This window comes from Theobroma cacao, chromosome 4 (genome assembly GCF_053813885.1).
Source record: "Theobroma cacao isolate CCN51 chromosome 4, ASM5381388v1, whole genome shotgun sequence".
NCBI lineage: Eukaryota > Viridiplantae > Streptophyta > Magnoliopsida > Malvales > Malvaceae > Theobroma > Theobroma cacao.
This window is the reverse complement of record NC_142642.1, coordinates 1,133,292-1,148,839: the sequence shown is the minus strand read 5'-3', so window position 1 is coordinate 1,148,839 and position 15,548 is coordinate 1,133,292. Positions and strand designations below refer to the sequence as shown.

Genomic DNA, 15,548 nt, shown 5'->3' with positions numbered 1-15,548 from the left:
CAAAATCATTTTGAATGGCAAATTTTGATTAATTGAATAGAAATGAATTCAATTCCTTGATTTGGTTAGTATGGTTTTCGAAATCTTCGATTTTGTAAGTTCGGTTATTTTGTTTAATTTAATTCAATTTTTGATAGTTAAATTTCTCAATTGAATAGATTGAACAACTAAACTCAAATTAATAAAAATTTACATTATTATATATATATATATATATATTCATATATTAATATATGTTTTTAATTTGTACATTAACACTTGTGTGTATATTAAATTTAAACTGTTGTTAAAATTATTTGATCAGGTTGAAATTTATATTTAAACATATTATCTTGAAAATTGATAAAATATTATAAAGGATTGACCTCAATTTAATTTTTTAAAATTGGTCAAAATAATTCAATTTTCAATTGAATCAATTAAGTATAATAATTCAATTTGATTCAGTTTTTATATAAAATAAATTTAATTTTTTAATTTTTAAAATTTTAACATCAAACCGACTATTTGCACATGCTACGTGCTTAGGACACAATCTTCATGTATTCTGTTTTATGTTACAAATTTGAATTTTATCATTTAAATTCCATTTGGTTCAATTTTTTTATCAAAAAAGTTATTCTTTTGTTGCCATGTGTTCACTCAGTGGAAGGATTTTAGGTTCTCTTTCGGGCTTTGATCCGCTTCTTGGGTTAGGTTCAGTTGGGTGGTTTTTTTACTTTTGTCTGGTTTCCTTGCTTTTTGGGGTGCTTGTTTTTTGGGCTCAGTTGGGTTTCCTCGGTTTGTTGGGTTGCAAGTTTTGTTTGTATATGCTTAGGTTTTAGGTTCTCTTACATCAAACAAATTCAATTTGAAATAAAATTAATTTTTAATTATAATTATATATAAATTTATTAATTTTTTAAATAAATATTTCGTTTCAAACGTGTAAACGCATTTTAAATATGTAAACGACATTAATGTCTAAACATGAAGTGTCTAAAATGTTCTTTTTCTTTTTTCACTATTTTTCTTTTTTCTAAGCTAGTTGACAACGCTCTCTTATATAGGTTGATCATTCTACGGCCAGATATGATAACAAAAAGTTAGATTCGGTTCATTTTTTCAATATGACATGTAACAATTTGTTTTTTTTATATGGCATGTAACAAATTTTTTTCAATATGACGTATAACAATATAACAACATTTTTTTTCATCTGTGCTTGCATTTCATTAAAGTCTAATTACTTATGAATTCCATTAATTTTTTAAATAAATATTCCATTTCAAACGTGTAAACGCATTTCAAATGTGTAAACGGCATTAACGTCTAATTCCATTTTTTCACGTTTTGGGGTTCTCTTACATAAAACAAATTCAATTTGAAATAAAATTAAATTTTAATTATAATTACATATGAATTCATTAATTTTTTAAATAAATATTCCGTTTCAAATGTGTAAACTCATTTCAAATGTGTAAACGGTATTAACGTCTAAACATAAAGTGTCTAAAATGCCTTTTTTCTTTTTTCTAAACTAGTTGAGGACGCTCTCTTATTCAGGTTGATCATTCTACGGCCAGATATGACAATAAAATGTTAGATTTCTATTTTTTCAACGTGACATGTAACAATTTTTTTTTTCTATATGGCATGTAACAATATTTTTTTCAATATGACATACAACAATATAACAATATTTTTTTTCATGTGTGCTTGCATTTCATTAAAATCTAATTACATATGAATTCCATTAATTTTTTAAATAAATATTCCGTTTCAAACGTGTAAACGCATTTCAAATGTGTAAACGACATTAACGTCTAATTCTAATTTTTCACGTTTTGGGGTTCTCTTACATAAAACAAATTCAATTTGAAATAAAATTAATTTTTAATTATAATTACATATGAATTCATTAATTTTTTAAATAAATATTCCGTTTCAAACGTGTAAACGCATTTCAAATGTGTAAACGGCATTAACGTCTAAACATAAAGTGTCTAAAATGTCTTTTTTCTTTTTTCATTATTTTTTTTCTAAGCTAGTTGAGGACGCTCCCTTATTTAGGTTGATCATTCTACGGCCAGATATGACAATAAAATGTTAGATTTTCATTTTTTTAACATGACATGTAACAAATTTTTTTTTATATGGCATGTAACAATTTTTTTAAAATATGACATACAACAATATAACAACATTTTTTTTCATGTGTGCTTGCATTTCATTAAAAGCAATTTTGTTCAAAATTTTTTTTCTTAACTAAAAACAGTTAGAATTATGAAAAAATTTATTTTTAAAATCACTTTATCTTGAGGGCTAAAAAAAAATTACCTTTTAACTAATTGATATTAATCAAAATGTCAATTATCAATTTTGTGCTCATGTGACGCTAACGAATAAGTTGCAAATACTATATGATCATGTCATTAGCTCATTACACCATATCGACCTCTTACATCATCATCTATTATTATATATCAATATGTTACGTTCATGTAATTGACAAATAACATTTTCACTAACAATAATTAGTTACCCATTAATTATAAAAATGCATTTGACCCTAAATAATTGAAAGGTTTTCATTTAACACAATAAAAAAGGTCAAAGTACCCAATGGGTTTCTATACCCAGGTGTTTTCGTCAAGTTAATCCCTCTGGCTTAAAACTAGTTAATTTAATCCATCTACTTTGACATTTTATGCAATCAAGTCCCTCACCTTAAAGCAGTCTAATTTTGTTGTTACTATTGCTGATATGTCAAACTTTGTTCATTTGGCAAGGATATAGACATGAAATGCTAACGTGGTAATGATGACAAGGTTTTAACATGTTGACATGGCAATGCTGATATGGTTGATCTTAAAAAAATTAATAAAAAATATGTATCATGTCATAAAGATTAAATTGAACAAAACTACAATAGAAAGCTTTCTCAGAGGAGTTGTAGGTGTTGAGGCAGATTCGGTTTAGGGTGTGTAGGTTATTGTCCCATCCCCTTTAGGGCTTGCATGCTTCAATCTCAATCTTTTGAACTCAAGCTCTCCGTACTTGCAACAGCAGATTGTTGGGAATGGCATGAAAAAAAAAAATTGATCATATCATACCTAGCGAAAATCAAAACTTTAAATCGACATAGATCATGTCATCTACCATGTATCTCCTTAATGGTTTTAATACAAATAAAAACACCAAGGAAGAGGTCTGAAAATATTACCTAGCTACAATTTTATTCTATTTAGCTTTTATAATTTACATCTTTATTCAATTTAATCCTTATACTGTGACGTAAAATATTTTTTTTTAAATTTCCACATGATGTAGCATGTCAAACCCGCATCACCACCACGTTAGCAAAGTTTGACATGTCAATGCCACATAAGTAACAATAATGGTAAAATTGAATGGCATGAAGGAGAATGACTTACTTCCACAAAATGTCAAAATTGAGGGAACAAATTAACCTGTTTTTGGTAAAAAGATTAAATTGACGAAAAATCTAGCTACAACGGCTTATTGGATACTTAAACCTAATAAAAAATATAAAAATTTATTTAAATTTTTTAAATAGTGTAAGTTTTTTAACTATTATAATTTTAATTTATTGAACTTTCAAAATAAAATTTAATTTATTGAGTAAGCTTAACGCTTTAATTGAGTGAGAGACCGAAATTATACATAATATAACAATTGAAAAAAAAGATATCCACAAAATATTAATTTGAAAAAAAAAACAGAAAAATGTCATATGAAAATTTTGAAATAACAAAGAATAGTCAAGGGAAAGTTTACACCTGGTTTAATCGAGGCATACGCATATCAAAATGTTTTCAATCTTTGACACACCTTTCAATCCAAGGTCGCTAGGCAAAATTGCCATTTGGCATGGGCCATAGGATGAGCCTACAGCGCATGAAGCCGAAGAACAGGCTCAAAGACACATGTTAAAGCTGCCTCCAAAACACTATACGTGTTGCACTTCAAGCATGGCTAATGCCACCCATTTGACAAAAACCAGATAGATTAAATTGTACATATAAAAAGCCCAACAAATCTTAAAAGTTAGCTGCGGTAATTGTTGGTCATGGACAGCAACAGGAACAAAGAAACCAGAAACGAAACGAAAGGCAAGACGATTATGGACGTTAAAGGTGTGGTGGATGAGCCACCGGGTGTTGATGATGAAGCTCGAAAGAAGGAAAATTTGGATGCTAGGGAAAGAAGTGGGAAGAAGGCAGTGAAGGAATGTGAGGGAATGAAAGGCCTACCTCACCAGCTAGTTCCTCAGCAAGGAGATTTCTCCACTCAAGCCCTTGAGAATCTATGATGAAACAAGTGATCACATCTTAATCCCATCGCTCATCTTTCATTTGTTCTTCTTCTACAACTGTATTTTTTGTTATTTTGTTGTTTTGTTGTAACTAAAAGGGAAGATATTGGAAGTTTGCATATACCTTTTCACCTTTCTTTTTTCTATCTTATGATAAGGGACACAGTGGCTGCAAAAGAGGGATGAACACAACAGCCGGTACTTGATGTCCGAGGATTTTAGAATCAAGCCAGGGATTCTGCTTGGGCTCTGACTAATCGAGAATAAAACCCACCCCTGAGTAGAAGCTCAGTGTGGTCACCCATCTGACCACAAATAAAGCCAGAGATGCATAAGTGGGCTATGGTGGATTGAAGATACATGATCATTTGGAATAGAATAGGCGAAAAGATCCTACCTCGACAATTCGACCACCGTCCATTACAGCAATTCTGTCAGCGGTTTCAATGGTAGACAACCTGCAAAGTTTATTAGTTTCAATGTTCCAAATAAGATCAAACTTGAATATAGAAATGGAAATGACAGGAGGTGAAAAAAGGAAAAGAGCTTACCTATGTGCTACGATAATGATAGTTCTTTCTGCTCTACTTTCATTTCTTAGTGCATGAAGAACCCCCTATAGATCATAGAAGGTGATGCATCAGTAACAACAAACACAGACCCGCAACAAATTTCGTTTTGTTTTACTTTTTACCTATTCGGAAAAATTTATTTATGTCTTTACCTTGACATTGTACTCGCTTTCTGCATCCAGAGCACTGGTCGCTTCATCCAGGACAAGAATTGCAGGGTCTCTTAGGATGGCCCTAGCAATGGCAATTCGTTGCTTTTGTCCCCCACTAAGCAAATTACCATCAACGATGGTTTGGTAACCAAAAGGAAGAGATGAAATAAATCCATGAGCATCGGCCTGCTTTGCAGCCCATTCTATATCTTCCTCTTTAACATCCCGCGGGCAACCATATTTAATGTTTGACTCGATATCCATATTGAACAGATGGGGGTCCTGACTGAAATGCAGATTAGAGTATATTGCATAGCAATATTCAAGCATGCCTCACAATGAAATATGTAGCCTAACCTGTCCAACAAATCCAATTTTTTCTCTCAGCCACCTGATGTCCAACTCTTTGAGTGGGAGACCACCTACGTATATCTGCAATTAGCGGCACTTAGCATGTAAGCCCTGCTGCCTAACTTCCAGAGTACCAGTAATTCATTAGGTGCATTACAAAAAACTAAAACCAAAAGGGAACAGCACAAGAAGTACAAGAGACTATTGAAACGAGAATAATGACCGTCATAGCCGTGAGCCTGTGACAGCTCATTAAAAATTGATGATATGGAGATGAGAGAATGAGAAAGCTAACCTGTCCACTTACTGGCTCATAGAGACGAAGCATAAGATTCACTAGTGTGCTTTTTCCACTACCACTTAAACCAACCTTAACAAGATAAGAATGAGTTGTCAAACTGCAAAAACTTGTTTCAACACCAATTGAAGACAGAGTTATAACCATGCAATGACATTTCTTACAATTGCAACCACTTCGTTTGCTTGTACAGAAAGGTTTAGATGATCTAGTATGGGTACCTGGTCAAATATCAGAAAATTAGAGACAACAGAGAGTGTTTTTTCTTTTAATCCACTCTTATCACATGGGAAAATCAGGAAGAGGAGGAGGACCTTATCTTGATCCAATTTAGTTATGTGGATTATCTTTTAAAAAGGACGGAGTTGTGGAATGGCGGTTGGCCCTCCAACATATCTCTAGAATCCGTTCCCCGGTTGAAGGTTTTAATAAAATCTTAATGATGAATGCTAAGATAATGGCAATTATAGCATGCAGAGGAAGCCATATAAAAATCTAGAATCTCATGTAATGATACTTTACAAGGACATGATACATACTGTTATCCGTGAAGGATAGTGAAAAGATACATTCACAAACTGGATATTTCCCATTACTCTCTGCAGCTTCACTCCTGTAAACAATTTGGCAGACAATTAAAAAAAATAGTTACCTGAAAGAAAACTTAGTTTGAATGAAAACCCCAGATTCAAAATAAAGCTCTGAATCAAAAAGGAATTAGAAGATCAAATTGCTAAAATAGAAACAGTCATGAGTCTAAATTCATCAAAATTCGTTTCATTTCCAGTATCTTTCATCAGCATTTCTATCTGTTTACATATTAGAAGTTATACAGATAAAAAGACAATGCAAAGTTCTGCAAATTGTTTAAGCGATTTCTAGCAGAGTCAATAATTTGAATCATAATAAGAGGCAAGAAATTGTGCTTCTCACAGCATGTCATATGATGAAAGCTGAACCAAATGAAGCGAAACACAACCCCATTAATCTGAAGAATATCTATGCATATGGGATATCCCCTTAAAAAGAGACAAGAAATACTTGCCTTTTGAGAAGAATTGATCAGCAGGCAAGAGATCCATTAATTGGAAGACCTTTTCACTTGCTCCAATGGATTGCAATAGTGATGATGAATTGTCTACCACCCTCCAAGTAGCATAAATCAACCACTCACAGTATAATATGTATTTAGTGAGCTGTTCAGCTGATACATGGGAATTCATGATGCACATTCCTCCTAACAGCACTGCAAGAACCTGCAAAATAGGATATTGAAATAAAAGTATGAATCATATAATAGATATTCATTCGCATTAGAACTATTTCTTGGTCACTGTAATCCATCTTCATACAAGTTATCATTTGCAGTGTCATTCATCCAACCAGAGGCGGAGGTAAAGGGTGAAAGGTAAGTAACCTGTGTTGAACGGTAAAGGGTGAGAAAACTCATATTCCAGAACCCATAAGCTGCACTCTCTCGAATGCTTACAAAACCTAATGCATCCAGCCACTGCTTGTACCTAACACCAATGGGATTAACAATATAAAAATTTCTAACAATTTCCTGACACGAAAGCCTTGGGTGTCAACTTCTGTGCTTTCCAAAGAAGTGCCAATCATAGAAGAAAAAATAAACCCATAAAATTAAGAATACTTAATGGAGAAATTCTAGAGAGAATGTTGCCTTCCAAGTTCTTCTCCTTCTGTTCCATAAGCTCGGACAGTTCTCATCAAAGAAAGTGTTTCTTGTGCAACCTACACATAAGAAACAGGTTAAATTAGAATGTTATTCAAGTGGCAGAACTCTTGCAGCGATCCAAACAAGTTTTGTGCTTTTACATTGTTGGCACAGGCATTGAGCTCTTGCGTAAACTTTGCAGCTCTCTTTTGGTACCTATCAAAAACATCAAGCATGCTAATTCAGCAAAAGCATAATAAGTACAACATACATAGAGTTGGATAGGCTTTATAGAACAGAGCAATCTATCATAAACTCGGATCCTGATGCAATTGAGAAAAGATTGAGGCAGGATTTGGTTCAAACTGAACTAACATTCTAAATAAGCTCAAAAGGAAAACCTGATAACTGATTAAGGTGAAAAGAGAAAGGATACTCACCGGCCATAAAAAGAAAATATTATAGCCAGAACAGAACATATCACCAAAGTTGGTAATGTGAGAGGCCAAGATAAAGTCAGTAAATTTATCAATGCACCTGTTCCCTGAACATGCAAAAGGAAAATGTAATCACAGTCTACCATGAAACAAATATTCTGAAATAATAAAATATCTGATAAAAACCAAAACCTGAATGACATTGCGGATTATCAGATGAATATCATTCCCAATAACATGAGAGAGTCGCTGGCAATCTGCTCCAAGCCTACTTGTCAAGCTACCAACCATTTCTGTGTCAAAAAAGGATATATCCTACACCAAAAGCATCGGCAGCAAACAGTATTTTACTAAATTGATAATTAAGACACATATATATTCATTTTTCATGAATTTTATATGCATCACAACCTTGGGTACTAAAAATCTCAACTAGATCACAAACCTGAAAAATAAGAGATGCAAATAAACTTCCCCTAAGACGCTTAACCTGCAAATAAAGTATTGTAGTCACTACAAAAGTGACAGGAAAAGTGAGGCCATGTTGCCTACTTATTTGTAATTTTTCTCAGATTTTACTAGGAAGTTAAAGCACAATCATTTTCATTAAAGAGAGCAAACAACTAACAATAGTTCCATATACTATAAAAGTCATTGCTGTTTCCCATTTTCTTGCTGGAGCAAAAGAGTAAATAGCAGTAAAATTGACAAAGCCAAGTGACAATTTTCTCACCAAGATCGTATTCGCTATAGAAAAGCATCCACTTCGCAAGCCACTGAAATTTGCATAAAATATAAGCTAAAAAAGAAAAATTTTAAATTTTCAAACACATGCTAATAACAGTTTTTAAAATATAAAAATACCTGCAAATTCCTGAAATAATTAACAATAATATCAAGACCCTCGAGCTTCTAAAAAACGCCGCGGACTCGCCCCTGTTAGCAGAAAAAACCGACGCCGCCAATATCCTAGGCATCGAAATCTCCGAAACCTAGAATTGAATATTTTATTTTCAAAATGAGAAAGAAATCAATTTAAAAGATCTAAAATTTTCAATTGGATTATGAATTGCACGAACAGCAGCGATAATCAAAGCACCGATAGCGAGAAAGATGATCCACTTATCGTCTCCGATCAAGCTCCACATTCGAGTAAGAGCTATCCAAACACTAAAAGGCTTCTCCGGTGAGGATTTTGGAGCTTCGATATCACGGAGGCTCCACCAGCTGTCACGAGGCTGGACAGCTCCCAAACCCCTGGAGCATTTCTTTGACAGAACTTTTGGGAAATCTGCATTTTTGCTTCTGTTTGGAGGCGAAAACTGGGAAGCCGGAGACTTGAAGCGCTGTCGTTTTGGTTTTGTGCTTGAGAATGGAGGAGGACAGAGCGATGGCCATGGAGGTATAAAATTAGAGAGATAGGAAGGGTGATTTTGGTATTTCATGGATCAAAAATCATTTCTTTTCGAAGAGGAGGGAGAAGAAACTCTCTTGGGAGCTTGAGCTTGCAGCTAGTTTGCTTCTCAGGCCAATGGCCAACGGTAATGACTTTGTCATCGACTTAACGTTATTCGTTTGTTAACAAAACTGTGCGTTTCAGCAGCCAGCTGCAATGATGTCGTTTTGACTAAATTTGGACATTAATGTATTAACAGTATTTAAATATTCAAATATAAAAGTTTATTTTTCATATTTCTTATTTACCCTTTTTAAGATTTTATTTAATAATTTATTTTTTTGTCCTTTTTTTATTTTCTTTTTTATTATCTCTTTCCTTCTTATGTTAAACACTTGTCAATTTTATTTAATAGTAAATGAAAATTTTAATGTTGAATTTTTTTTTAAATCTCCCAACAAATAGTGAAATTCTAAATATATTTCATTATCTAAGAATTTTCAAGATATTGATCATTTAAAATTTGATTTAAATTTTTATTATTGGTAGAATTTTCATTTACATATATAATTAAAATGCATATGATGCAAACAAATATATAGTAATACAATTTGCTAAATTATTCAAAATTTAATTTCCTTTTATTTTTATTTATTTTTTTATTTCACCTTATTTAATAATTTTTATTATTATTTTCAAATATATTGAAAATTCCATATTAAATTTTTAAGATTTTATTTGATTGATACTTTTATAAAAAAAAAATAAAGTACGGAAAAAAACTAAATGGGCCAGATATTCGGCAAAAAGAACTAAACGGGCCGAAAAGAATCCAGCCCGAGAACGCCCCAACAACCTCCATAGTCACCCCCTCCGATCCGATCCATTTCTCTCCAAAGCTCGAAGAATTCCATCTTCTCCCATTCGTCGGCTCATCCAAGCTCCGCTTTCCTCATTTTAGCTCTTCGCACTGAGAAGATTGCTACTGTAATCACTCAAATTTCAATCTCCTCGAAAAAGTCATGGCGGAAACCAAAGAGACAAGCGAGAAAGACGAAAAACCGAAGCCCAGAGTTAGGCCAATCGTTCGCCTCGGGATCTTCCTCATCTCTCACAGCGTCCTCGTGAGGTAGCCTTATTTACCTTTCACTTTATATAATTTGATTTTTCCATTTTTGTGCAATTTTGTTTTTAAAGTCTGTTATTAATGGGTTGTCGTTTTGATGATTTTTCAGTGTCGTTTGCTGCACTGCTGGGGTTTTGGCTCTGTTTCTGTTACCTGTTCTTGCCAAAAATACTTACATTTCCGAAAATGCTCTCATGCCAGGTTCCCTCCATTATCGTTGCTTGCTCTTTTCAGTTTAAATAATTTAAATCCGATGAAGTAGCTATTTTAGCTGTGTTCAAGTTAAGTTGAGTGAAATTTACTGTTTAGTTGGATGCAAAATGATAAAATAGAACGTTAGATTCATCCACAGAAAGAAAATGTTGGTTTAAGTTTATCTTTTATATTAATTTTGTTATGCGTGTGATTTACTTTACAAGCATTGGATTCCGTAATTGGTTTATAATAGTGTTTGTTTTATCGTATACATGTTCTTTATATTTAATGTGTGGCTTTTGTATTATTTACGCAGGTTCTGCGAGTCCAATGCTTTCCTATCAGCATGTTTCTGATGGAAATAGATTGGTGAAGGATCTAACTAATTTAGACTTGAAATCTTCTGAAACAGGAATGTATGTGCTGATCCCATGTATATGCTTTTGTAGTCTTGGTTGCATAGTTTTTGTTTTTGTGCAAAGAGTTTGAGTATTTTAGCATGTAGCATTTATAGAGAATCCTTGAGAATTTTATGCTTATGAGCAAGTTATAGTTGTCATGTCCATTTTTTGCATATATGATGTAGTACCCCTTTATTTAGAGTTTTCGTTAATTGATGTTGAACATGTATTATGGGGCTAAAGCTGGGCTAAGCTAAATTGACAGTGACAAACCTGCTTATACACGAACATATGAAATCTTCTGAAAATTGTTTTAGGGCAGTAAATGAGCTGACCAAGTGTATTATAGGCTGCTTGATTCCGAATCTGCTTATGTATACGATGTTAAATTGATTAGGACTTGCCTTTTTTCTGTTTGTTTTGAGAAGCTTTTTCATGTGACATACTAAATATGCAACTGTTTCTTATAGTGTTAGACACTTGATACGCTGTTGTCAGTCTATGAAGATTAGTTGCTGTTTCTTTATGTTTTCTCTTCATCTTCTTGACATTTACTTTTTTTGGTTTTGGGTTTTAAGCTCGTAGTTATCCCCTACTTGACTTAACAATGCTTGGAAAAAATAGTTAAAAGAAATGTGATGCAATTCTGTTTACCTTGTTTATATTGCCATTTCAGAGAAAGTCAAAGAGTCATAGCACAGTACATGTTAGAATTGGGCGCTGAAGTTAGTTTTCATAAATTCCATGCTCAGTTGAATCAGTTTCATCCACTGCACTTTTTCTCTAGTCCTGATTCTGGAGTAATACAAGAGAACTTCAGTTGTTCGTCCTATGGTATCAACACTGTTGGGATCATAAGAGCTCCTCGTGGTGATGGGAAGGAGGCTATTGTCTTGGTAACACCATACAATGCCCTAAAGAGTGGTCTTGGTGAGGCTGTATCTGTAGGAATTGCATATTCAGTATTTTCCTTGCTCACCCAAGTTACCTGGCTAGCCAAGGATGTCATATGGCTTGTTGCTGATTCACGATATGGAGAATATGCAGCAGTTGCTGCTTGGTTAAGAGATTATCAGATTCCTAAATTTAGCAGTCTGAGTACACTAAATTCTGAGATGTGTCCAGATATTAATAATCTTTATGACTTGAAAGTCAACTCGATTGCTGGAAGTAAGTACTCCAATAGTTTTAGACGTGCTGGGACTATGGCTGCTGCACTAGTCCTGAAGGTCGGTGATCAAAGTGAACAATATGAAGACACTATCAGCATTTATGCTGAGGCATCTAATGGACAGATGCCAAACTTGGATCTCATTAATGTTGTAAATTATTTGGCAGTGCATAGACAAGGTTTGCGTGTACAGGTGGAGAAATTATGGTCCCTTCTTAACTCCAGTTGGCTCAAAAGTTTGGGTGAAATCTTTGAATCTCTTGGAAAAGTGGCTAAAAGCTTAAACCCGGAATGGAAATTTGGCATCCCGGCAACAGAGTATGTTGAAGGCACTGCTACACTTGCAAGTTCATTGTATTATCAGGTAGAGTAATATTCTTGTTTTGTCATTTACGATCTATCTGTTGTCTTCCTCCTTTTTTGGTTCATTTTTCCGCAAATCTTCTATTTAAAATAGTATCAAATTGGATTAAGAAAAAATTTAAGGGGTTGCACATTTTTGCTTCTCTCTCTTCATTGAGCCGATGTTTTCTCTCTCTCTCTCTCTCTCCATATTGCCTATTTTCTGTAGGCACTAGGTGTACCAACAGGCCCTCATGGTGCTTTTCGTGACTACCAAGTTGATGCAATCACATTGGAGATTTCACCCAAATATTCACTGGATAAATTCAGACGCAATGACATTCTTCTTAGAGGTGGCAGGTGAGTGTTCATTCTCATTGCTTGCTGTTTCCATTTGCTATTGGGGTTCTCATCAATAAGTAGTTTTCAAAGTGAGGAATTAACCTTGAAATTTGAACTTCAGGTGATTGTTGAATGATTGAAGTTAAGATGTTCTATAGGCAGGTCTTTACCTCTAGATGGGTTTCATAACTTGTAGATTAGCTGTATATAACTTGGTTTATGTCACTTTCGTTTTTCTGAAGCATTTCATGTTGCTCGGTGCAGGTTGATTGAAGGAGTTATACGATCAGTAAATAACCTCCTTGAGAAGTTTCACCAATCATTTTTCTTATACCTCTTAACATCTCCTAGTAAGTTTGTGTCAGTAGGGGTCTACATGATTGCACTTGCACTTCTCATTGCGCCACTTCCAATGGTTGCAGCTTCCCTTTACGTTGATGCAAATAGTTTGGATTCCAAAACTAATAAGTCCACTCCATCTACAATTGCTGACACTGCTGAGCGTGGTATCACCATCAGATCATGGAGGTGGCTTTATTCGGCAAAATTAGTTTTTGCTGTTCACGTATGGGGTGCTATTGTTTCATTACTTCCGTATTTCATCTGCCAAATACCTGATTGCAGCTCAACAATCAGCTTCATGATCTGGGTTGTGCTTTCAATGATCAGTCTTCTAACCCTGTACTCAGTCCTAGCTTCTCCTTTTTCTTGCAATAATGCATCTCAAGAAAAAGAATGGGCTCTTGTGAAATCAGTGACTATCTCATATGTGTTCATTGGTTTGGGGCTCATGTCAGTCATTAATTTTGCTACTGCAGAAATTGGTGCTTTATTGATGGTCCCAATGTGTTTGCTGGCTCGACCTTTGAAGTTTGATCTTAGAGCTGGTAGTTTGAGAAGTTTTTCTAGAATGGTTTGTAATCTGGTTTTAGGGCTTATTGCTTTTCCTCCAGCTGCTTTTTTTCTGTTGAAAGGGATGCTTGAAGATTTTGGCAGTGTCAATATTGGTGACTTCTGGATGTGGGTTGAGTCTCTTTGGGCATGGAACAGTGCTACATATATCTTCATTGGTATGGTATACTTGCCCTGTTGGGTATTATGCGTTCACATTTTGCTTCATACTTGTTGACACGGCTTAATTCTGTTTGGACCTGCAAATTGAAGATCAAGGGCATTTTAGTTCAATGTTTGTCTTCTTACCTAATTGCAAACTTTTAATGAAAATTGGACTTGATCTGGAGAGCACATGCAATTGTTGTTTGTCAATGCTCCGGAACTTGGATGTTATGGGGCTGATTTTGGAATCAGATGGGTGGCTGGCACGCTTACAATGAGGTTTGACATACTTGTTATTGGTCTTTATGATTATCTTCATCCGGAATCAACTCAAAATTTCTCCTCACAGCTAGAGCCTGGGCATGCAAACGCAAATAAGTTTAACTGGCTCACTAACGCCGAGGTACATGTTGGTCTGAAAGGAGGAAGCATCCATACATGTAGATTGCCTTCTTTAGGTGCATACTCTTCCACACACAAGTAAATGCTTGCATGCAAGTGTATGGTTGCACACTTCTTGAAATTTCTATGAAAAAGATAGGTCATGAAAGAGAAAATCTGCCAGGATTTTATTGTATAATATTGGTCAAGTTGACATAGTTTCTTTGGATCCAAGGGAATCCTCTGTTGTTTTGCCTAATTCCCCAATGGTGTATTATTTAAAATAGGGGATTGCTTTGCACTGCTCTTGAAAGTAAATTTAAGTAGATGAAAGAAAATGATAAGGACTAGATGCCTTGCTGACCATTAGTTCCCAACAGAATATGTTTGTTTTTTTTGCCAACTTTATTCTAGTTGAAGTGTTCTATTTGTCATGGATGAGCAAGAGATGCTGAGATATCTATGAACCACACTTGATGCCCACTCAAAAGGTAAGGAACCTTGGACAGTAGCAACAGTGATTCTCTCATAAAGATTGCAAATTGATGTCTATTGATTCCATGCTTCTGGTGGGAGTTTAATTGCAGGTTTATAAATGTTCTCATTGGGAATCCATTTTCGATTGCCTTTAACCGAGCCTTCTAGACACGCGCGTACGCACACACACAGGTTCAAATGAGTTGGAATCTGTGATTTGAACTGCAAATTTGTATGTTGTTTTAGATAGGTTTTATTGTTAAGCAGTAATTATCATGAGAAGGCGACAAAAAGTTTGCAAGAAAAAGGATTAGAGGCAAGGGAAACCGGGTTGAGGGTCTGACCTCAGCCTTTGCCTACCAAAAGCTACTAAACAACAAAACACATCCTTTTCTGAGGAAACGCCCAAGAATAAAACATCACAGCACCTAGCTTTCTCCGAGAGAGCAGAAAAGGTCCAATTAGAATTAAAAATGGTAAGAGGAAAAAGACAGATGACCCTGCTAAAGTCCTCATGGTGGTTACCTAATTTAGATTCCAAGCAATAAATTCCAGCACAGAAATGGTAAAAAAAAAAGAATTAGATAATAAGAGGGGAGGGAAAGAATTATTCTGCCTTGAAAAGCAGACCAAACTGCACTGGAATCTCTCAAGAAAACAGGGTATGGAATTCTTGTCAGAATTGATCAGCATTGATGCAAAAAACAACACGTAAAATTAAGTGTAAAGAAATCAGGGAAAAAAATAAGAAAAATATGCTTAATTTTCATTTTTGCTTACGTTCGTGGGTACGTAATAATACATGTTCATCATGATGACATGGAGAACAAAAGAAAAAGGTGGCTGGGACGCATT

At 34.4% G+C, this 15,548-nt stretch overlaps 2 protein-coding genes across 4 annotated transcripts; one reads left to right on the top strand and one right to left on the bottom strand.

The window, feature by feature from the left end:
• Positions 1–3,704: 3,704 nt before the first annotated feature.
• LOC18600833 (ABC transporter B family member 26, chloroplastic-like) lies at positions 3,705–9,328 on the bottom strand. 3 transcript variants are annotated; one of them, XR_001927695.2, is made up of 19 exons: positions 8,886–9,328; positions 8,671–8,798; positions 8,540–8,582; positions 8,252–8,296; positions 7,999–8,121; positions 7,810–7,913; positions 7,531–7,585; positions 7,376–7,446; positions 7,109–7,211; positions 6,737–6,947; positions 6,231–6,304; positions 5,856–5,912; positions 5,689–5,763; positions 5,400–5,474; positions 5,043–5,324; positions 4,870–4,934; positions 4,716–4,776; positions 4,443–4,623; positions 3,731–4,309 (listed from the first exon to the last, which is right to left on the bottom strand). XR_001927695.2 is itself a non-coding variant. In XM_018120270.2 (18 exons), exons 1-18 carry the CDS (start codon positions 9,249–9,251, stop codon positions 4,543–4,545), a joined length of 2,019 nt encoding a protein of 672 aa, XP_017975759.1. In that variant the 5' UTR covers positions 9,252–9,328; the 3' UTR covers positions 3,705–4,542. The 3 variants fall into 3 exon arrangements, 2 of the variants coding, with proteins under 2 accessions (XP_017975759.1, XP_017975760.1); XM_018120270.2 differs by having other exon boundaries at positions 3,705–4,623; XM_018120271.2 differs by having other exon boundaries at positions 3,705–4,623; positions 8,906–9,045.
• A 765-nt stretch (positions 9,329–10,093) lies between these two features.
• On the top strand, positions 10,094–14,582 carry LOC18600832 (GPI transamidase component family protein / Gaa1-like family protein). The gene is made up of 6 exons (XM_018120246.2): positions 10,094–10,331; positions 10,438–10,529; positions 10,840–10,939; positions 11,601–12,459; positions 12,667–12,797; positions 13,044–14,582. Exons 1-6 carry the CDS (start codon positions 10,225–10,227, stop codon positions 13,906–13,908), a joined length of 2,154 nt encoding a protein of 717 aa, XP_017975735.1. The 5' UTR covers positions 10,094–10,224; the 3' UTR covers positions 13,909–14,582.
• The last annotated feature ends 966 nt before the right edge of the window (positions 14,583–15,548 follow it).

Excerpts from the sequence above, each read along its gene's own strand:
- LOC18600833 (XM_018120270.2), bottom strand. The coding sequence starts at position 9,251 with ATGAAATACCAAAATCACCCTTCCTATCTCTCTAATTTTATACCTCCA. Across the intron at positions 5,913-6,230 it reads ACTATCCTTCACGGATAACA|GTACCCATACTAGATCATCT; the intron begins GTATGTATCATG and ends ATATTTGACCAG. Across the intron at positions 4,624-4,715 it reads ACGGTGGTCGAATTGTCGAG|ATGGGTGACCACACTGAGCT; the intron begins GTAGGATCTTTT and ends ATTTGTGGTCAG.
- LOC18600832 (XM_018120246.2), top strand. The coding sequence starts at position 10,225 with ATGGCGGAAACCAAAGAGACAAGCGAGAAAGACGAAAAACCGAAGCCC. Across the intron at positions 10,940-11,600 it reads AAATCTTCTGAAACAGGAAT|AGAAAGTCAAAGAGTCATAG; the intron begins GTATGTGCTGAT and ends TTGCCATTTCAG. Across the intron at positions 12,798-13,043 it reads ATTCTTCTTAGAGGTGGCAG|GTTGATTGAAGGAGTTATAC; the intron begins GTGAGTGTTCAT and ends TGCTCGGTGCAG.